Source organism: Grampus griseus (assembly GCF_964374135.1).
Source record: "Grampus griseus genome assembly, chromosome: 13".
Classification (NCBI taxonomy): Eukaryota; Metazoa; Chordata; class Mammalia; order Artiodactyla; family Delphinidae; genus Grampus; species Grampus griseus.
In genome coordinates, this window is record NC_139007.1 from 57,707,761 (window position 1) to 57,730,683 (window position 22,923).

At 37.6% G+C, this 22,923-nt stretch overlaps 1 protein-coding gene across 3 annotated transcripts in view; it reads left to right on the top strand.

The window, feature by feature from the left end:
* AKAP7 (A-kinase anchoring protein 7) overlaps nucleotides 1-22,923 on the top strand; it is a gene marked incomplete at its 5' end in the record, with an annotated part of 140,323 nt that overhangs the window by 75,230 nt on the left and 42,170 nt on the right. For all 3 annotated transcript variants that reach the window (XM_082669106.1, XM_082669109.1, XM_082669107.1), the window contains one exon: nucleotides 4,252-4,399. In XM_082669106.1, coding sequence (XP_082525232.1) covers nucleotides 4,252-4,399 — 148 coding nt within the window. The remainder of the gene's footprint in view (nucleotides 1-4,251; nucleotides 4,400-22,923) is intronic.

Here is a 22,923-nt window from a genome sequence, read left to right on the forward strand (position 1 = left end):
ATATAAATGATATGGTGAGTGCTTCCCGAGTAAATAATTTCCATTACCAGATGCAGCCATGAGACGATTCTAAAACTACACATCACACTCTCGATGGCATTTTTCCTGTATTGGCTCTTTGCATGCCAAGTTACAATCAAGAATGAAGTTCCTCAGGGTTTCATGGTCCATTGTATCAGAAGTTACCAAGTGGCTTTGAACAGCACTGATAATTCTCCCTAAACAATACTTGAAACTAGGCCAAAGGGAAGTAAAACTTCAGTCATTTCTGAGGATTAATTAGGATAGTCTTGAAAAGTTTTTCTGTTTGATGTTTCTTGCCACTAATTTATTGTTTCAAAGTGTGCTGTTCTGTCTTTAACGTCCTATTTTCTCCTTCAATGTTATGATGCATAATTGATATGTCAGTTATATTGGGTACAATTATCAATATGAAGCCTTAAAAAATATACCCTGTTTCTGTTAGGTCCAAGGCAAACGTAATTTTCAAACATAGTACTAGACAATCACAAGGCATATTCAGTATTCCAGAAATGCAACACCCTTAGCGTGGTTTTGTTGAAGATACCCTACATATTGTTGGAAATAATCCCAACTCTCTCAGCCTTTACAGGTCAAATTTTCCTGGCTTTAACCATTTTTCTGTGGTTTTTCTTTGAGCTTTCCTAACATATTATACCTCCATCTTTCTTTAAATGACAAGGTACCTTGGAAAGGGTGTGGGCTGTGAAAAAGGGAAGCAAAGAGAAATTTGTGGTCCAAAACTTGAAAACCAGCCTTGTAAGCTTTAAAATATAACCTTGCCAGGGTGATGTCTCTGGGACTAGTTTGGCAACCCAGTGGATCCATTCAGAAAATAGGAGGCTGCCTAGTCTTACTCTAAAGACATGCAATTTTGATGTACTTGTTTATTTTCTTTGAATGATAGTCATTTCTTTATTATGAAGGAAGAACACCACCTGCTGCAGCTGGATGGTGAGACTAATTCACATAAATTTTGCTAGAACAGAGCTGTATTGCCATGGGACACAAGAGCCTAAAAAAATCCTGCAAAATACACTGTCAAACAAAAAATTCCCCAGAGAACAAAGATCATGCTAATATTATATATCAGACAAAGCAGATTCTTATAGAATCTTAAAGATCTTCTAGATCTTTATTATTGAAGATGTTTTCTGATCAGGGCATATAACTTCAGTGCCTTCTAAGGCCTCATGCCTCTTTGAACCACAGCTCTCTCTATAAATTATGAGTTAAAGAATTAATTCCATTTCACTCTTTGGTAAAAAATAACTCCTTAAGATTCATGTCGGAAGTCATCTATGGAGAATTCTTGCAGAATAGTTGGTGCTTACTTTTTGCTAAAATTAAATTAATTAGCCTAACAGATTAGAGTAGCTCTTATGTTTCCCTTATTTCTTATTTTTTAAACAATGACATCTTACAGAACTGAAATGGAGATTATAGTGGCTAGACAGTGCTGGCAATGGTATCTTGAAAACTGAAGGTCCTGATTTTTCTGCTGACTTATCACTGATCTTCTGTCTGGTCAAAGGGAATGACACCCTTACTCCACCCCACCCCCACTCAATAAACACACACGAATGAAAAAGCATTTGAAAGAGAAATAAGAATGGTCAGTTTCCATTTACTCGGAACCTTTTCCCCCTGAAATCTTACCTATTATTTTCACTAATGGTAATTATATATATCAATATATTACAGCATTTACCATATTTCACTGTCTTAAGCACTTCTATAAATTTACTTGTTTAGTGCATGTAACACTTACAGGTAGGTAGTATTGTTAATCTCATTTTACAGATGAGGAAACTGAGGTCACATGGCTGAAAAGCAGCTGAACCAGGACTTGAACTCATGCACTGACTGGCCCTCAGTATTAGGCTCTGCTGTCTCTCAAGGCATTCAACTCACCAAATCAAAAGAAATCCATTCAGTTTCATTCTTGTTGAACTCTGAATGAACAGCATTTGATATTGTCAACTATCCTCTTCTTGAAACTTTATCCTCCTTGGCATTTGTGACAATTATTTATCAAGCACTGCTCCATGTCAAGCACTGTTCTAGGCACTGGGGATATTTCAGAGAATAACAGTCAGATGAAAATCCTTGTGTGGAGGTCACATTCTAATGGAGAGAGACAGCTAATGACAGACAATGAAAATAAACATAAATTACAGAGTATGTTAGAAGATGGTAAGTGCTATTAAAAATATACATAAGTGTGTATAAAGGGAGAAGGATAGAGAGGATTTGGGAGTACCTCCTGGGTGGGGGGAGTACAAATTAAATGGCATGGTTAAGTGAGGCCCTATTAAGAAAGTAATATTTGAGCAAGGAATTAAAGGAGATGGGGATGGGCAATGAGGAGGATATCTGGGGGAAGAGCATTCCAGGAAGAGGGAACAGGCAGCACAGGGGCTGTGAGGTGGATATGCCTGGCATGTTCACGGAAGAGCAAGGAGGTCGGGGAGGCTGGAGGGGGTCAAAGGGGAGAGTGGTGGGCATGAGGCCCAGGAAGTAGGGGGAGAGCAGAACAGGAGCCTGCAGGCCGGTCTGGTAATTTGACTCCTCCTTTGAGAGAAATGGAGACCTTTTGGAGAATTTTGACTAGAGGATGACCTGATCTGAATGTATATTTTTATAAAATCACTCTGGCTTTAGAAGAGGCAACGGTGGGAAAACAGGAGGCTGTTGGGATAATCCAGGTGAAAGACAAAAGCAGAGGTGGCTCAGACAAAGGTAGCAGGAGAGTGGTGAGAGTTGGGTGTGTTTTGAAGGTAGAGCCAACAGGATTTGATTGGAGGTAGCATTGAGGGAAAGAGGAGAATCAAGGATGACCCCAAGGCTTCCAGTCTGATCAACTCGAACTGAGGTGGGAAAGAAAGTCTGTGAGTGAAGGGGTTAGGAAAGATGGGGCGCTCAGTTCAGACATAGAACAAAAACATGTATCAACAAAACATGTTAAATATAATATTAAAAGTTAAGACCAACCTAAATGTTCAACAATAAAGAATTGAATGAATAAATTATATCTCCATACAATGGAGTACTATGGAGATGTAAAAATATTTTGCACATCAATATATTATTTATTGATAGGACATATTAACTGGAAAAAAGCACTGGTGTCAGTTAGTACTCATGGTATAACTCATGTTGTGCATAGGAAAAATAAAATACATAGTAAAATTTTAGTAGTAGTAATTTGGGGTGATTTAGTATTTTTGTTTTTATATCTCTGTTTAAAATTTTTTTGTAACTTGTGAGTAAAAAGGGAGAGTATATTCTAATTGCACTTGAGTAAGATTTATATAAATATAATTTGATAATAATACATATGCATAAAAAGGATACTTGAAGGATATGCACCACAGGGTTAATGTATTTTATATAAATAACAGAGTGATTTTTCTTTTCTTTTTTTCTAGATTCTTTATATTTTCTAAGTTTTAACAAATAACAGGTATTTCCAGGGCAATGTAAAAATATATATAAATTTAAAGAAAAAGTTTGCGCACGGTCAGCTGGTAAACTTGCCCTGTAAAGTACTGTATCTTCATCTTATGGACTATGTTTTTGGACTGTGAGATGGGTATAAGACCATGTATAGTAAGGGGAGGGGAAGACATTCTTTCCCATATTTGGAGGAACTACCAAGTTACCAAGGGCATCCCACTGTAATTTTTCAACAACCAGCCCTATTCCTGCTGTGAAAGTACACTGAGAATCAGGAGGGGCAGGTAAAGAAGAACTTGGAAGATCCATTGACCGCTCTACTCTAATTCAAATAACCTTTGTCTTTCAGATGATTTTTTACATAAGTTTAAAAATTGCATCCATTTATTAAAACATTTTACACACTGTAAAGTGTTAAGATCCATATCACTTTAAAAAATTCACCCATTGCTCCATTGTTGTTGGAGGTGATTACTCTTCCCATGGTATATCAAATTTCAACTTGATATACTTTATTATTTCTGAAGCTTAAAGTATATGAAGATTTGAATTTGAAACTCAACGCTCTTTAATGATTTTTTAAAAAAAAAATACAACTCATTCTAGGCAGAGGGACTTTAAAAACAACTTTACAACAATTTTGTGGTATCCATTTTAAGATGCCAGTAGGCAGTCAAAATGTAATATCAGGTTCTAAGAAAGTGGTATAGATGTGAACTGATTGCTTAGGTGAAATGATTGATTGATGTGATTTTGTTTCGTTATTTCAAGGGAGTGAAAAAAATAGACCCCAAATTCTATGAAAAATTTATCAGTCACAGATTTGGAGAAGAAATGGTACATCGCATAGATCTTTGCTCCATGCTGAAGAAAAGGCAAAGTAATGGTTATTATCATTGTGAGTCTTCAATTGTGATTGGTGAGTGCCATTTAAAAATTACTCATTATCTTTGATTTTGATTTCTTTAGCATAATTTTGTTTTGGCAAATGTTTATGTTGTATGTTTTTCTCAACGACGTATTTTCCTAAATATTACGTTTTGACAGTAATACATTAAACATTTTGTGGAACATATTTAGTATTCATGTTTATTAATCAAGATTTTAGTACCTATGGTTTTTATACCTTTGTGCTTTAAACACAATCATCATGAAGTCTTCAAATGTTGATTCATAATTCATTTCAGTTTAATTTTATTTCGTGAATATGAAGAAAGCATTTTCTCCAGTGAAGGCCTACGTGACCACAGCATTCTATACCAGGCATTTTTGTGTTCACTGCTTCTAATTAGGAAGAGAATGTGCCAGGTCAGAAAGTTTCACTCTGGGAAGGGAAAGCATAGGTGGCCTGCAAAGATTGAAAACTTGTCCTTTAATTTCTTCCCTAAGAAAAATGTGTTTTAAGGGGAAACAAAGATTCATACATAAATGCTCTGTCATCATATCAGGGAGATGGCATGTGATGAGACAGGTTCATACACAATTATGTTTCCGAGTGCAAAGTGTGTACACAAATGAAGAATCTGAAAAACCAGAACAGGGGTATTTCTCATTCTTTGCAATGTGAATGTCTTTTAAAGGAGCCTGATCTGTTGTGATTAAAATATACAATTTCAAACTGGGCAGTCTTCTTACAAAATTGTGAACTTCAAGATAACCTGATTTGTATACTTTTGAAGTAACATGAAAATACTCAGAGAAGATAAATACCAATATCTAAATATTTCAAGGTCTTCAACCAAGGTAATTTCTCTCCACGTCAGCTTGAAGAAAACCTATGGAAATATACATCCTGAAAGAATCTTTATACTGAAGTTTAAAGTATTTTAAAAATGTTCAAGAGACACAATTTTGTTTTTAAATTCTCACTAGAGATCTTCAGAGAAGTCATTATTTTACCTTCCAAAGATCTTAGCAGCTATCTTAAACAGAAGATAATATGTCATTTGAATTTTATGTTCTGGAACATTTCAAGTGTGCTTTAAGGAAGATTTTTGTGTTTTCAGAATCTCTGTAAGAGAGCTGCCTTCCATCAAAGTTTTGATGAAGACCAAACATTGCTGTTTAGGTTCATTGTAAAAGGCAAATTTAAATGCTTCTTGCATAATATAGATTTTGGCTGGCTTTCCATATCTTCTCTGTAATTACTTTAAACCAACCTTGAAGGAGAGCTCAGTGCTTCATTGCCTTTCCCACTCCCATTTTCTAAAAAAAGAGCAGAATGTAGATTTTACTGAAGGTATTGCGGGGCTGCATTATATAGCTCACAGCATGGGTCTCCTATATTGCCATTGCACGGCTCTGTTCAGGTCATCCCAGGTTACTGTGTTCCATTCACTGAGTTTTCTTCTATTGCTCTTTACCAGCTTGGTTTCTAAAATTCCCCTTATTATGACAATTTCTCTAGATTTTTCTCTCAGGCTTCTTTCTCTCTCACGCTTTTCTACTTCAGAGCAATTTAGTTTCTTTCAAACTTCACCCATCTTATATCCCCATATCAATCATTTAACATTATTTAAAGAATGGTTTTTGCCTGTTACACATACTCTGTATTCTCCTGCCTTTATGAACATTAAAGCAATATCTGCATCTAAAATGATAATTATTATTTAATAATTAGCCAATTTTAATACACACTAGAGTCTTGTATTTGCTATGGATAATGACTGATTTTCTTGATCTTACCTGAGTTTTACAACAGAGAATACTGGGCAGGACTCTATCTTTGTGAGTTTCATTTCTTGTTCAGATTTTTTTTTTTGTATTATCTTTTTTTAAAAAAAATTTTATTGGAGTATAGTTGATTTTCAATGTTGTGCTAGTTTCAGTTGTACAGCAAAGTGAATCAGTTATACATTACATATATCCACTCTTTTTTAGATTCTTTTCCCATATAGGCCATTACAGAGTACTGAGTAGAGTTCCCTGTGCTATAAAGCAGGTTCTTATTAGTTATCTATTTTATATATAGTAATGTGTATATGTCAATCCCAATCTCCCAATTTATCCCTCCCCTCCCTTACCCCCTGGTAACCATAAGTTTGTTTTCTATATCTGTAACTCTATTTCTGTTTGTAGATAAGTTCATTTGTACCCTTTTTTTAGATTCCACATATAAATGATATCATATGATATTTGTCTTTCTCTGTCTGACTTACCTCACTAAGTATGACAAACTCTAGGTCTATCCATGTAGCTGCAAGTGACATTATTTTGTCCTTTTTTATGGCTGAGTAATATTCCATTGTATATATGTACCACATCTTCTTTATCCATTCCTCTGTTGATAGACATTTAGGTTGCTTCCATGTCCTGGCTATTGTAAATAGTGCTGCAATGAACATTGGGGTGCATGTATCCTTTCGAATTATGGTTTTCTCCAGATATATGTCTAGGAGTGGGATTGCTGGATCATATGGTAGCTCTATTTTTAGTTTTTTGAGGAACCTCCATACTGTCCTCCAAAGTGGCTGTACCAGTTTACATTCCCACCAACAGTGCATGAGCACTCCCTTTCTTCACACCCTCTCCAGAATTTACTGTTTGTAGATTTTTTGACGATGGCCATTCTGACCCGTGTGAGGTGATACCTCATTATAGTTTTGATTTGCATTTCTCTAATAATTAGTGATGTTGAGCATCTTTCCACGTGCTTTTTAGCTATCTGTATGCCTTCTTTGGAGAAATGTCTATTTAGATCTTCTGCCCTCTTGTTCAGATTTAACTGGCTTCCGTTGGTATGGCTTCTCTTTAATTTGATACTAACTCAAATTTAATGTCTGCTTCCTGAACTTTGAATCAGTATTGTGTTGTTTGCATTAAAGAGTGAGACAGATTTCAGCTCTTAAGATATTTTGTATTCAGAATTCTAGAGTGGAAGTTAGGCTTCAGGGACTCTGGGAACCTTCTGAAATTGTTTATAAAACTTTGTATGTAGGTACATATGTGGATTTTTCTGAGGAAAGAATTTATTAGATTTACATATTTCCTATCTCTTAATTTGTTAATGGTGCATTCTTGGAGAGCACTGGATTCCAAATCACTGATTTTCTTTTCAGCTGTCTCAATTATATCATTTAGGACATTAAAAAGAAAACAGGGGCTTCCCTGGTGGCGCAGTGGTTGAGAGTCCGCCTGCCGATGCAGGGGACACGGGTTCGTTCCCCGGTCCGGGAAGATCCCATGTGCCGCGGAGCGGCTGGGCCCGTGAGCCATGGCCGCTGAGCCTGCGCGTCCGGAGCCTGTGCTCCGCAATGGGAGAGGCCACAACAGTGAGAGGCCCGCGTACCGCAAAAAAAACAAAAAAACTAATGACTATGCTTCATTTCCAAGATCTCCAGTTGATTCTTTTTCATCCTTTCCTGTTCTGATCTTTGCTTTATAGATGCTATTCCTTCATTTATTTCTTTGATGATGTTAATATAATTAATTTTGAAAATTCATGTTTTGAAAATCTGATTCCTTGGGTGTGAATTCTACTATTTGTTGGGTCTTTTGTGGCACTTGATTTCCTCTGGTGCTTTTAAAGTTTTTTTTGAGAGCTCATTTAATTGTGCATGTTTCCCCCTCATAACCCCATGTGTGGTTTTGCAGATGTCTCAGTTCTAGTCCCACAGGGTACACTACTTTGTATGAGGTTAGGAACTGGCAACAGCAACCATCTTTGTCCATAAGGAGTTGGAGTGCATTCTTCTTGTGTCTCTTACCAACTTGCGAGGTTTTCTTAAGAGTAAAGATAATTTGCCTTTTGCCATATTGACTTCAAATATTTTTCCAGGTTTTATTTTGCATTTAGTTTTGGTCACAAGATATTTTTCATATTAAATGTTTTTAATTTTTGTAAAACTATAGATAAAAAAATTCTGTGATTTCTTTAATTATTATGATAGCGTCATCTCCAAACCAAAGATTTGATACATTTTCGTTTATATTTTCTTCTGATTTCTTTGTTATTATTTTTGCATTTGAGCTTTTCATCTATCTGTTGGGATCATTAATTAAGTAGTCAGACATAGAGGATTAACATAGAAATCCAGTTACTAAAAGTGGTTGTGAAATAGAGATTTAGTTTTAGGAAATTTTTTTAGAATGTTTTTTTTACACCCCACCAACCTTACTTTGTGTTCCAAAGATCACAAATTAGCAGCCTTTCATGTTGTACTCAACTAACACAGAGTTTTTAAATTTGTTTTTATAATTTTAATTACTTGCCAATCTGGGGGTGATTTTATGTAAAAAATCTGGGTTTCTGACGCCTTTGAATAATCCAGAAACGTGGCCACACGTGCTCTACATTCTTGCATGCAGTGATTTCCTGGGTGGGGTAGTAGGCACACCTTGAAAGTAGCTGCCTTTCATCAACCCCTGACTCTTGTTCTTCTACAGTTTGCCTAACTCACTTGCACTACTTGATTGGTTCCTGAAGGCATCTGAGTTTGGATCCCCCGGCAGCCGCTGCTGTTCCCTGGGTCTACTTTTCATTTCCATGCTGAGCATTTTCCTCTCCAGCTTCTGCCATCATGCATCTTTATATGGAGTGTTAGGGGAGTTTGGTAGGATATGGAGGCAACAGTCACATGTTCAGATGCAAGAGAAAGGTACTACATTCTAATTCTCTCATAATAAGAAATGTGGTTGATATTATGCTTACCTAATATTGAGATATAACTCCTTCAAACCTAACTGCATTAATCAGCTAAAATTCAAAAAAGAAAAAAGTGAAAAACCAGTTCTTCCTGGTGAATCCAGGAATGAACTATAGCTCAGATATCCTAGAGTGGTGAAAGCTGTTGTCTGTGAGCTACTTACTGGAGTTGGGTGAATTAATTTTTCTCTTGCAGCTCTGTTCCATTTATATTTCCTTAGGGAAGGTAATTGACTAAATGACACCCTTTGTAAGATTGATGAGCAGTTTAGTGCTTGCAAAGACTAGTTTACTTTCAGCTGTCAGACGCCTCTTAGAGGAGGCAGTGGGGAATTTGGAAAGGTCGAGAAGAGATATATATATATATATATTTATATATATATATATTTTTTGCTGGCCAATGTACTTCTTTATAGCTTCTGCAAGCAGAGGTAGAAACATGATTTTCTGAGAACCCCAGCTGTTTTTTGGTTTAATAATAATTATTCACCATTAATTTAATGAATGTTATTGAAAGTGTACAGTGTGTGCACTTCTCTCAGGTATAATGAGATACAGAGAAGTATAAGACATAGCCCTTAAGAGTGATATAGCGTTGGGGGGGTGAGGGAGATGCAAGAGGGAAGAGATATGGGAACATATGTGTATGTATAACTGATTCACTTTGTTGTGAAGCAGAAACTGGCACACCATTGTAAAGCAATTATACTCCAATAAAGATAAAAAAAAAAGTGATATAGCGTCACTGGGGAGCTAAGACTATATCTGAGAAATGGAGAGGGAGGAGGAGTAGAGAAATAGGGCTTCATCCCTGACAATAATGGGCTTTGATAGGACACAGTGGAAGAAGCTTTAGCTTCTAGGAAAGTGGGGATGGGGCGCGGCAGAGCTTGGATAAATAGGATGAGGTGGATAGTAGAGAAAGGACACTGTCCAGGAACAATAGGTACAGTTTACAGGGAGAGAGAAGCAATAGATTGGGAGGCAGGGTTGGGGTAATATTAGTGATAATATTAAGTGATAGGAATAATAGTAATATTAGAGATAGGAGGCATCGTGACTGAGTCTACAGTCTAGTTAGCTGAGGAAGCTACAGAGGGGAGGTTTGTGTGTTTGAGGAGTTGGTGAGGGAGGTGGGAAAGGAGATGGGCACAGTTGAATATACTAAGTCAGTGAGTAAGTGATAAAGGAAACTGAGTAGATAGATGTGAGATAAAAAGAGGGTGAAGTTTAATACTCAAGAATGACTTAGGATTGGATCCTAAAGATAAGACCTTCAATTAGTTCTAACTGTAGAACAGAGGCAGTGAGAGGGTTAGGGTTGGGCTGACCATCAGCTGAAATAGAAACAAACAGGCCTATGCAGATATGGTGATAGAAGAGGACAGGGGTCATAGGCAGTAAGTTAGCGTCATCAGAGCTGTAGTCAGCAGTCTTGTAGCCAATGTCAGATAGGTCAGACCAACAATACACCAGACTCAGACTTTATGGGCTGAAATGACTATGGAGAATTCCAAGTGAGTTGAGTCAATGACTTTATTCTATCCAGGTGTCCCTGCTTTTTTAGAATCACTCTTAGACCTGGACAGCTTAGACCAGTCCTGTCAGTTTTAAAAGCCTTGTCATGGTCCATCCAGCGATTCCCGGTGGTCCTGTGTAGGTAGTGGTTCAGCCAAAAGGAAAGTACTTTTTGGGGTTACTTCTAAGGAGACCCTGAGATTTGACTGTGGTGTTCTAACCTTCCATGCTTCTTTACCATTAGGGGTCAGGGCAGAGCTCCAAAAGCTCTGAATCTTGCCCAGTTTGGTATGTAAGCGTGGGGGTCTTCTTTATGGAAGATAATGATGTCAGTGTAATTGACCCATTGGTTGATAGGGTAGGAAGGGGTGCAGGGAAAAGGAAGTCAACGGTTTTTCTTCCTTGGGTGAAAGGCGTAGCTAGGACAAATACCTTTCAGCTTTCTAGAATCCATAAATCTGATGAAAATGTTTATGTTGCTAAAATGTCATACATCACTTAAAGGTTTACTTAGTAGGTAGGGGTGTTGGCATTAGATATGTGCTTAAACGTCTGTTTTTGCTGACATGAATCATTTACTTTTTTTTTGTTTTACATCTTTATTGGAGTATAATTGCTTTACAATGTTGTGTTAGTATCTGCTGTATAACAAAGTGAATCAGCCATACATATATCCCCATATCTCCTCCCTCTTGCATCTCTTCCCACCCTCCCTATCCCACCCCTCTAGGTGGTCACAAAGCACCGAGCTGATCTCCCTGTGCTATGCATCTGTTTCCCACTAGCTATCTCTTTTATATTTGGTAGTGTATATAGGTCAATGCTACTCTGTCAGTTCGTCCCAGTTTCCCCTCCCCGGACCCTGTGTCCTCAAGTCCATTCTCTACGTCTGCATCTTTATTCCTGTCCTGCCACTAGGTTCATCAGAACCATTTTTTTTAAGATTCCATATATATGCGTTAGCATACGGTATTTGTTTTTCTCTTTCTGCCTTACTTCACTCTGTATGACCAGTAAAAATGTGCTTCATTGTGCTTATCTTATGAATGATTTAATAGTCTAAGGCTACACTTTTGTTGGGCTTTAAACTCTTATGGCTTTAATCACTATTTCTCGAAGTTTGGTCCATGGATCCCTGGCAGTCCCTGAGATACTTTTAGGGTCTGTGAGGGCAAAACTATTTTTATAATAATACTAAGATATTATTTGCTTTTTCCTCTGGATTATCATTTGCACTGATGATGCAAAAGCAGTGGTGGGTAAAACTGTGGGTTACCAGTGTGAATCAAGGCAGTTGCAAAAAAAAAGAAAAGCCAATTTCACCTAAGAATGGTCTTGCTGAGTAGTAAGAATTATTAATTGTATTTAATCTCAATCTTTGAGAATGTGTCTTTTTAATATTTGTGTGACAAAAATGGGAGGTGTTCATAAAGCACCTCTGCATATTGAAGTGGGAGATTAACTCAGGGAAGAGCACTGTGTGGTTGTTTAAGTTGCGAGCTAAAATAGCCACTTTCCTTCATGGAACACCATTTTTTCTTGAAAATTGACCCATGGACAGTTTTCATTTTCACACTTGGGTGTTCGGCAGACATCTTGAAAATAAATAAACCTGTCACATCAAGGACAACTGACATGATTTACTGCTAATGATAAAATTCAAGCTTTCAGGCAATAATAAGAATTTTAGAAAACTGTAATCTATTACCTTGAGTTGACAGATTCTTAAATTTAAAGACTTTCTCCCACTTTTAAAAAAAATTTATTTTATTTATTTATTTTTGGCTGTGTTGGGTCTTTGTTGCTGTGCACGGGCTTTCTCTAGTTGCGGCGAGCAGGGTTACTCTTCGTTGTGGTGCATGGGCTTCTCATTGCGGTGGCTTCTTTTGTGGAGCATGGGCTCTAGGCACGTGGGCCTCAGTAGTTGTGGCACGTGGGCTCAGTAGTTGTGGCTCGCGGGTTCTAGAACGCTGTCTCAGTAGTTGTGGCACATGGGCTTAGTTGCTCCGCAGCATGTGGGATCTTCCCGGACCAGGGCTCAAACCCGTGTCCCCTGCATTGGCAGGCAGATTCTTATGCACTGCGCCACCAGGGAAGCCCCCCCCACATTTTTTTAATGGAAAATTTTATACACAAAAGTAGAGAACACAGAGTAGAATAAGGAACTCCATTTTTCCAGTTTATCTATCACACTATCTGTCTTTACTTTATTGAGGTATAACTTATCCACGAGACTTGTACCTGTTTGAAGTGTATAACTTGATGAGTTTTTTTTTTTTTTTTAAGAATTTTATTTTTTATTTTTTTTGTGGGACGCGGGCCTCTCACTGTTGTGGCCTCTCCCGTTGCGGAGCACAGGCCTCGGACGCGCAGGCTCAGCGGCCATGGCTCACGGGCCCAGCCGCTCCGCAGCATGTGGGATCTTCCCGGACCAGCGCACGAACCCGTGTCCCCTGCATCGGCAGGCGGACTCTCAACCACTGCGCCACCAGGGAAGCCCCTTGATGAGTTTTTAACATATGTATGCACTTGTGAAACCGTTATCATCATCAAGATACTGAAAATTTCCTTCACCCCCAAACATTTTCTTGCTCCCCTTGGTAATCCATAAAGACTTACCTAATGAGGTGGTGTAATATTAATGAATTTTTTGATGTTATATAATGATATATGTCAAAATATGGAGAATCTGCATAACTCAGTGAATCAATATTTTTAAAATGACTGATGTGTGTTGTTACAAAGACATGCGTGGATAAAAGGCCCATTTGAAAGGTCAATATAGACCATAAGATTTGACTGTAAAGAGTATGAAAAGTTCATTGTTATGCTTTTAAGATTCCACATTGCAACTAAACTTTAAGAAACTACAACTTGTCAAGTTTTGATGTAATATCAAAGAAGAATATCTGCAGTTATCTGAAAAGGCTATTATTCTCTTCCTTCTTCTAAATATACTTCTATGTGAGGCTGGATTTTTCTTATACTTCAAATGAAACAACATATTGCAACAGATTGAATGCAGAATCAGATATGAGGATAAAACTGTCTGATTAAGCCAGACATTAAAGAAAATTATGAGAATGAAAAATAATGCCATTCATTTCACTAGAAAAATTTTTAATTTAAAAAATACAGGTATTTTCACAAAATATTTATTATTGATATTTTGAAAGGAATGAATAAATAAAATTTTAAAAATTCTGTTTTAATTTCTAATGTAGTAAATATTGACAACATAATCCAAATAAATAAAAGCTCTTGGTAGGGAGAGATTGTAGATAAGTTTTAAGAGTGTTAAGGGGTCCTGAGGCCAAAACATTTAAGAACTCCCGATTTAGTTCATGTGTCCAAGAAAACTATGAAAAAATTTAATCCTCAGACAACATTCCAAACTTAATTTTGATCAATATTTCCTACTCTTTCTTTGAACAAATTAATTTTGATGGCTACTCAGTTATCTCTCTATAAAATATAAACTAGGTTGATTTCCTCTCTCCTTAATGTTTTTGTTTATCCCTTTTAAGTTTCCATTTAAGCATTCTGTGGTAAGAATGTGACAAGTAGAAAAATACCCAAGACTGACAATAGCATAGCTATATGAAACGATGCATTAAAAAAATCATTATTATGTGAAATTTATATTCTATAATATAGGAATGCCTCTTTTGTGGTAGGTAGGACCAAAACATTTTGTCTTGTTTTCTTTTGCACAGGCTGACAGGGAGATGATTAAGAAAATTTCATCTCTAGTTAGACTGAGTAAGATGAATCTACCTCAAGCATGTTAGAAGAGGGAAAAGTGAAAAGACAATTTATCACCTAAGGGAACTGTACATTTTTTTTTTTACTTAAAAACTTAATTATCAAGTAATTTAATAAGAGCTGAGTGCAAGGTATTTAATTATTTACTCTATGACACACAAATTGAATGGCCATGGAATTTATTACCCTGATGGATACTTGTAAGTGTACTACGCTGGGTTAAAAGAAGAAAACCAAGAGTATCCTGCTTTAAATGGGACTTACATCATCCTACCTAGAAAGCATAGTGTTCTTGAAAAGTGGAACGTTTGACGTGGTAAAATATTATATTTCAAATGCCAGTCCTGTTCCTTTTTGTAATCTAATTGTCCTCTTCTTACAATGTTTCCTTGATGAAACCTGTCTTCTAAAAAGAAAGTGAAGTTTCATTATTTATGCCCCTCATAAAATTGAAAAGCAACTGATAGTTGGAACTCTCAGCTTGTTTCTTTCCATCTGCTTGAGTTAGAGGAAGTTGCAGGGTGAGTAACTGAGCAAATTAATCATAATGATGGCTCACTGTATTTTAACTGGTATATCAGCTATTAATCTGATGCTAACACAGAGTGACAGCTGTGGCTCAGGCTATTTTGAAAATCCAACCATCCGTTGGCCTGGTTTCAAACCTTATGATTTATATTAGATGCCTTGAGAACCTTACCTATTAAAGGGGTAGTGCTATGTGGTAAATTTAACTATGTGACAAATTAAGCATCACTGCTAGAATGATGCAATGATAATTTGTGTTATTTTATGATTTATGTGTACAGCCTCTGATTTTAAGTGTATTTTAGAAAATGTGAAAGAAAATATTGAATTCCAAATAAAAAGAAAAATAAATGAATGAAATGATGGGAGGGCAGATTCTGCAGTCAAAAGAAGCCATTAAGATATAGGGAATTAGTCTTAGGAGAGCCTGCCTAAGTTGCCAAAAGCTGTGGCTAACTGGCCCATCACGTTGCCTAATTGCCTCTGAACGTGTTTTTTCACCAAACTAATTAATGCTTATTAATGTTTTAAAAGTACTTAACACAGTGCCTGACATATAAAGTTATAAAAATGTTAGTTATTAAGATTAATGGCACTACTAGTTATACTAGAATACTTATTGCAACAGTATTCTTACTTTCCTAACATCAGAACACCCAGTCAGATTTTTATAAATTTGCCTCATTCCTAATGCTGTCCTTAAATCGGCATGGATTAATTGGTGCATTTCAAAAATAAAAATGCACATATACACAAATATGATATCTCTATCAAGTGCCTTTTATGTATTTATGTAATATTTTATATTGCAGACACATATTTATATATAATTTATGTATAAAAATACAATGGTGAAGATGGAAAACTGACTTTTTTGGGGAGCTATGGGAAAAACACAATAAAGCGTTACCTATGTTTTGTATAAAATACCTAAAGCACTAACTGTAGCTAACAGGAAGAACAACATTTTGCCTATTCATGAATTGTGGCTCTATTTGATCTTCTATTGACTAGGGTATTCAGGGGAATATTCTGTTTTGATTCTGGCTGTGAGTACAGGAAACTACATTTGATTATCATGTTTTATTTTTCCTACCAGGGAACCATAGCTGCCAAATATACTTTCATTGCTAACAGCTCTGATCAAAGCAGAAGCTTTTACTTAAGAAGTCAATCTTGGCCTAATATGGTTTAGAGAAAGGGAGTTCACAGTTTTGCTCCAACTATGCATTTTTAGCAAGAATTTAGTTGATAAGTGTGGCATACATTTATCTATATATGATAGATTTTTTTAAAAATCTGGGCTTCCCTCGTGGGGCAGTGGTTGAGAGTCCACCTGCCGATGCAGGGGACACGGGTTCGTGCCCCGGTCCGGGAAGATGCCACATGCCGCGGAGTGGCTGGGCCCGTGAGCCATGGCCGCTGAGCCTGCGTGTCTGGAGCCTGTGCTCCGCAACGGGAGAGGCCACAACAGTGAGAGGCCCACGTACCTCAAAAAAAAATAAAAATTACTATGCCACCCTTTATCGATTCACTTTTTAGGGCTTTTATCGTTTTTTGCTATACAAAATTATTTATAGACCTTTTCAAGAACTTTTCTAAGTTTAATTGACCAAACAGTAGATACCACATTTTTATTAAAAGTTAAATATAAAACTCTTCTGAGTTTTGCCTCTTCTGAGTCCATTCTTTTCCCACCCTGATTGCTGATTGACAGAGCTGTCCCTTCCCTGTGAGGCGGTGGGCTTTAGGGCACGTGGGCTCCACTTTTGCCCTGATTGGTTCCATTCTTCTTGCCAGTGATTAGTTTAGGAAGTGGCACGTGACCCAGTTCTGATAAGTGAGGGGAAGTCTGCTTGGGACCTCAGAGAACAGTTTTCTTGATGATGCATAATTTATTGGGAAGAGAACGTCATTTTTTAGCTGGAAATTGTTGAGTATACATGCGATCCCTGGACTTAGCAGCATCTTAACGACAGGGACACTAGGTGACTTCAAGCCCGTGTGCTGAGTATGGGAGACTAGTAGGTGAACCTTGATGATCTTAAGCCACAGAAATAACCAACCCAAATGTCATAGGAGGTAATGACATTTTGAAAAATTTGTAACCTCTTGAATCAGGAGTTTTTTGTTACTTGCAGCTGAATGCATCCTAACAGTTACACATTTTGAATGTAAATTGCAAAATGTATTAACAGAAAATAGACTCAGTGTTTTGGGTTTTTAAGCACAGTTCTGATAGTTACTAAAACTTGTTAGATGAATCCGTAAACAGAATGAATACTGACATAGTGTATCAGAAGAGTGTCAGCCTAGACCATGGTGGATCATAACAGATCCTGAGACCTGCTGAAACCAATCTTGATTTAACTGCATTTCATCTAGTATAAGAGAATTTTCTTTTCATTATCTTGGGGATTCACTTTCATTCTTCTGTATCACTTTAAATGTTATTAGAGGAAAAAAACTTTAATAATTCTATACTGAGTTATTAAAGCACCTTTTATTTGAAGTCTTCAAATGCTTTACATAGCAGGAAATGTGACTGTTGTCTTGCCCAAGACAAACAGTGAACCACTTTCAGAACTACACGTATTGAGAATATTCTACACAAAGAATTAGGACCTGTGAAAACCCCCCAATAAGTTGGGAACTGTAGAACCAAATTTTGTGTTGTTTACATTGTTAAACTACAAATAGAATCTACTTATTGGGTCCTTTTTGGCTTTTTGAAATACATGTTTTCTTCCTATGAAGGATGTTTCTTTCTCTCTGAAAGGTTCAGGGCATTAAAGGATTAAAGACACTTGAATGAGAAAGCAGCCATATCGGATAATACGAATACTGGCCAGCAGATTAAGTGTATTCTCTGCTTTTCTTTCTTTCTTTTTTTAAGTAGGTTTTAACATGCAAACATTTCACTTGTCCATGAGTAAGTAACTCATGTCAGTTTTTGTGAATTCATTGTTAATGCCTGCAAAGAAGGACAGACCGTAAAAAAGCAGGCCTGAACAGTATCTGTCCAGGGTAGATGACTGTCACCAGCCTTTGTCCTCCGGTACTGCACTGCCTTCCTAAAACTGTCAAATGGGATTTACCACAATGCAAATGCTGGGCTTCCTTCTGCTCCTTTCACGCGTGCCTGCAAATGTGGGCCCCCCACCTTCCTTTGACCCAGACTTTCTCTCTCACCTCCTCTGGCAGCACCCCTCGACTCAAGAGTTAACTTCACCCCAAGAGCCGACGTGCTTATCACATTAGCACATACTCTGTGTAATAAATAGCACCTGGAATCAAATTGAATTGATAAAATGGTATAATACAAATTCAAGGTGTCCAGGTACACACTGTAACTTCTCAGCCCTTCTCCCAGCCCTGCTGCTGTCTGTTCTCTGAGCAGGGAAATAGATCCTCTGCCCTAACTGATTTCTCACCATTAAGGAAAGGGCTTCAATTACATACATTGTTTAAGGTTTGGCCACATACATAGAAAAGAACTGACTGAATAATAAGCAGGGTGGAGGCATTTGAAGCTTGGCACTAAGCTGGCATGTGTCAGTGGAGAGTGGGAAGGTCATTATGGATTGGTAAGGAAGGACTTCCTTTGTACCTCTGGTTATCTGCTTGTTTCCTCTTCTTTCCTAAGTGCACATGGTATATTATGTTTTTCTCCTTGTGTTTCATATATAGGAAAAAACACATTGTCTTTCCAATTACATACTGAAATTGTACAGCATATGGCAGTTTCAAATACAGATAACTATAACTTTCAGTTTTTGAGAAAAACGGCTAAAGCACTGCAGAGAGAAGTTAAAAAGTCTTTGTTGAAAATATGACTAAAGTAGGAATAATGGTAAAAAATCTTGGCTCCCAAATTTCTGGTTGGTCAAGATTCTTTTAGCTGGTAATTAAAAAGGACTTTACTGGTGAGATTTACAGATTATCCTTAAAGTTTTTCAGTTATAATTTTTTAGTCTCTTTCCTTTGCAGACAGACACTCATAAGAACAGCTTTCAAATATCAATATTTAATGATGTAGTTTCAGAACCTTGCCCTTTGGGTACAAAATGGCTACGTAGATGTAGCATGACTCAGAATGGAGTAGCATCTGTGTGATAGGTATATGCTTACTGTGGATTGATTATTGAGAATTAAAATTTGGTTTTACAGGAACATAGAGAAGCAGAATACAATATTAAGTCCATCTAAACTTCTTCAAGCCCAGAGTAACTGCTTGGTTTTTGGTACTCTGATGTCAACATAAAAAAAATTGGGATATATTCCAGAACATCCCAGTTTTCATGAATTGTGTTTCCATAAATTGTCAAGCGTTTCTTTTTTTTTTTTAATTTATTTAATTTATTTATTTATGTTTGGCTGCGTTGGGTCTTCGTTGCTACCTGTGGGCTTTTCTCTAGTTGCGGCGAGCAGGGGCTACTCTTCGTTGTGGTGTGCGGGCTTCTCATTGCGGTGGCTTCTCTTGTTGCGGAGCACAGGCTCTAGGCACGCTGGCTTCAGTAGTTGTGGCACGTGGGCTCAGTAGTTGTGGCTTGCGGGCTCTAGAGTACAGGCTCAGTAGTTGTGGCTCACGGGCTTTGTTGCTCCGCGGCATGTGGGATCTTCCCAGACCAGGGCTTGAACCTGTGTCCCCTGCATTGGCAGGCGGATTCTTAACCACTGCGCCACCAGGGAAGCCCCAAGCATTTCTTGAAGTTGTGTAACTTTTCACTGAAACTGTGACATTTCTTGGTGTAACAGTTTCTGTTAAAGAGTGCTACCTGCTTTATAAGGAAATCTTCCTGAAGTGTGCCTTCTGTGCTTAAAGGCATGTCTCCTAAGGCTTGGTTCCAGAATTTGGAGGGATAAAGCGTTTTCCCCCTCTTTTTACACTTCATGATTTGATGTCCTCTTTCTCTCCACTCTTTTGAATACAGGAACATTTACTTTTTCTTTTCTTTCTCATTTGCTTCTGTAAGTTGTCAAACTCAGATTTCCTTTCTTAATGAATGGGAGATCTCAGAAGAATTGGTAATCTGTACAGTTTTACAGAGTCAGAATATTACAGTGAGATTTTTTCCCTTAGAGTCAGACTTTTATAGCAAGGTTGGCCAGAAATCCAAATATACATGTTTTCAGTTATAGATAGAAAATAAAGCCAAACAGTGACAAAGAGAATAGAGTCTTTGATCATAGTTAAGAATTATATTTTCCCATTGGAGATAGTAATCAGAGCTGATATTTCAGAGTACATGAAGAAGAGGCAGCTGCTGCCCCCTCATACTTTTTAGTTTTATTCCTGCCATTTCAACCATTCTGATAAAAATTCAAACAGCTATAGCAGATATGGGCAACTGTTTTAACCATGATTTTTTTGTAGCAAGGCCTGTGAGAAAAGAAAACATGAAAAGGTTATGGTTTTAAATTTATGAACATGATATCAGATATTTTTTCTCATTGATGTTAACCTTACTTCTTTTTCTAATCTTCTAGTTATGGTAGATCTCTATATATTACTGAAAGGAGTCTGTTAACCCCCTAATAAAACCCTACTAATATTTTCTAGGATTACTTGCGAATGGTCCAAGTTGCTCCTTTTCGTGGAAGGTGAATGCTTCCCAGGGTTGTTCTGGTGCCCGTGTTCTCCCTTGAGTCATTTCCCCAAGGCATAGCAGGCAGCAGGGCCAGGCTCCAGCTCCAATAAAGGACCTGTCTTTAGGTCTTTGTTTTAAAATAGGATTTTAAATACTCCAGCACCATTAATAAAAGGATCTGGTGACAAAACATGAGAAACCAAGGCATTTACAACATATTACCATAGAGCTTGATTAAATAACTATTTTTCTGAACATTATTCTGAAATTGGAAGAGGTTTCATAAAGTATATACCTGATACCACACACAAATTGTGTTTAATAATAAGGAACTCAGCAATGAGATGCTCAGGGCTTATGCAGCCAGACAGATTGAATTCAAATCCCATTATTGTTACAGTTCTCTGAGAGATTTTGGCCAAGTTACTTTCCTGAGGTTAAGTTTTTCGCCTGTGCAGTGGGGATAGTAATTGTACCTGCCTCAGAGCCGTGGTAGGGATTAAATGAATGATTAAATGTAAAGCCCTTAGCAAGTGCCTGGTATATAGTAGGTGTCCAGGAAATGTTAGCGATTATTTTTAATTTTAACTTACCACTTGATTGTTTTGTGAGATAGGGATGGGTGAGGAGGGGCTTACATCTAAACTATTCAAGTTAGTTACATACTGACATACTGTTGTATTTCTAAATAATTGGGTAAAAGATGGCTACTTTCTAGGTCCTTCTGAATGATAGCTACTCAGATTTGCGGGGGGAGGGCGCATGGAATGGCAGGGAAACGGATCTATTTTTTTCACCAGAATTCCATATATATAGCTTGTTTCCTAAATGAAAACATACAGACACATGAATTTCTTAGTTATTTTTGAGTTGAAAATTTGTGTATATGAAAACTTATGAAATCTGTAGAAGGAAAATCACATTTAATTGTATGTTGAAGGAATCATCTTTATTGAAAAAATCCAAAACTATGCAGTGTGAAAACCATTCTTGGAAATCCTGAGCTAGGAGTAGTCATAAACCTACAGGGTGAAATTACAGCCTTTCAGAACTGAGAAAAACCTTAGTGACCTTGAACTCAGACTCCATCCCCTCTTTGAGGTTAAACGGTGTGCTAATTATTTGCACAATTAAAAGCAGTTTTAAAACTCCTGTCTTCAATTTCTCAGTTGTTTTCTAATCTTTTATTATGGTTAATTCACTTTTAACGCTTATGAAAAAAAAAAGCCTCTAACATAGCCACGCCACCTGCCCACCCCACCTTGGATTGCAGGATATCCTGAGATACACACTGTTACTTAGCTAATGATACAATTTATATCTTTCATTCTTAATTGTATGTTTTCAGTAGTAGTGCCAACAGGGTCTAATTAATAAAGTGAAGTTGGTAGGGTTCATCACAGAACGTTATCCCCTGGATGCTGCACTGGAGTAAGGGGTCTTCTTGTTTGGAGTTTCCATGGATAAGCAGTAACTCAAGATGGCAGCTAGGGGGGCCAGAAATTTGTAGAGGAGGAGGTGAGATTGCTAGCTGGTGTTGGAAAGACTGAAGTGCATGTAGATAACACTGCTTCCACAGTCTGTTCTCTTCTCCTTTCCCTCCTCCCAAACACTACCTACTTTGCAACAACAAATTAAAACTTTATATTGGGGCTTCCCTGGTGGCGCAGTGGTTGAGAGTCCGCCTGCCAATGCAGGGGACACGGGTTCGTGCCCCGGTCCACAAGGATCCCAACATGCCGCGGAGCGGCTGGGCCCCTGAGCCATGGCCGCTGAGCCTGCGCGTCTGGAGCCTGTGCTCCGCAACGGGAGAGGCCACAACAGTGAGAGGCCCGCCTACCGCAAAAAAACAAACAAAAAAACAAACTTTATATTGAACTTAGCAGATTTACAGATGAAGAAATCAAAACTCAGACAAAGAGGTCAGTGTTTCAGAACTGTTAATACCTGCTGTCAGGTATTAGGGTTAGGGTTAGGGTTATATCTGAGATTCAAACCTCTGGCTTTTTATTTCTAAAGGTTCTATCACTACACCAATGCCAGGATCGGGGGATGCCAGGAGTTGCTCATTTTCCTCAATGAAGAGTGTTCACTGCAAATATTTCTTTCTTTAACACAAAAAGTAATACTTAGGATTTTAAAAATTGACAGGTTTTATTCTTCCAGACTGCACACTCTTTTTGTTCAGATGAATAGGGAGGTAGACACACTGCCTCCAGAATTGCAGGCAGTTTTCATTATCATCCACTGCCCTCTCCTTTCAGTGCCTGGTGAATGGGTGTGAGTGCTTAGCTGGGAAGTCGAGGAGTAAAGTTAAGAATTTGGGTGGTAACCCTGACGCTGTGAGCAGTCTTTCCTTCTCATGGTGTCATAAAATAAGGCTCTTCCCTAGATAAG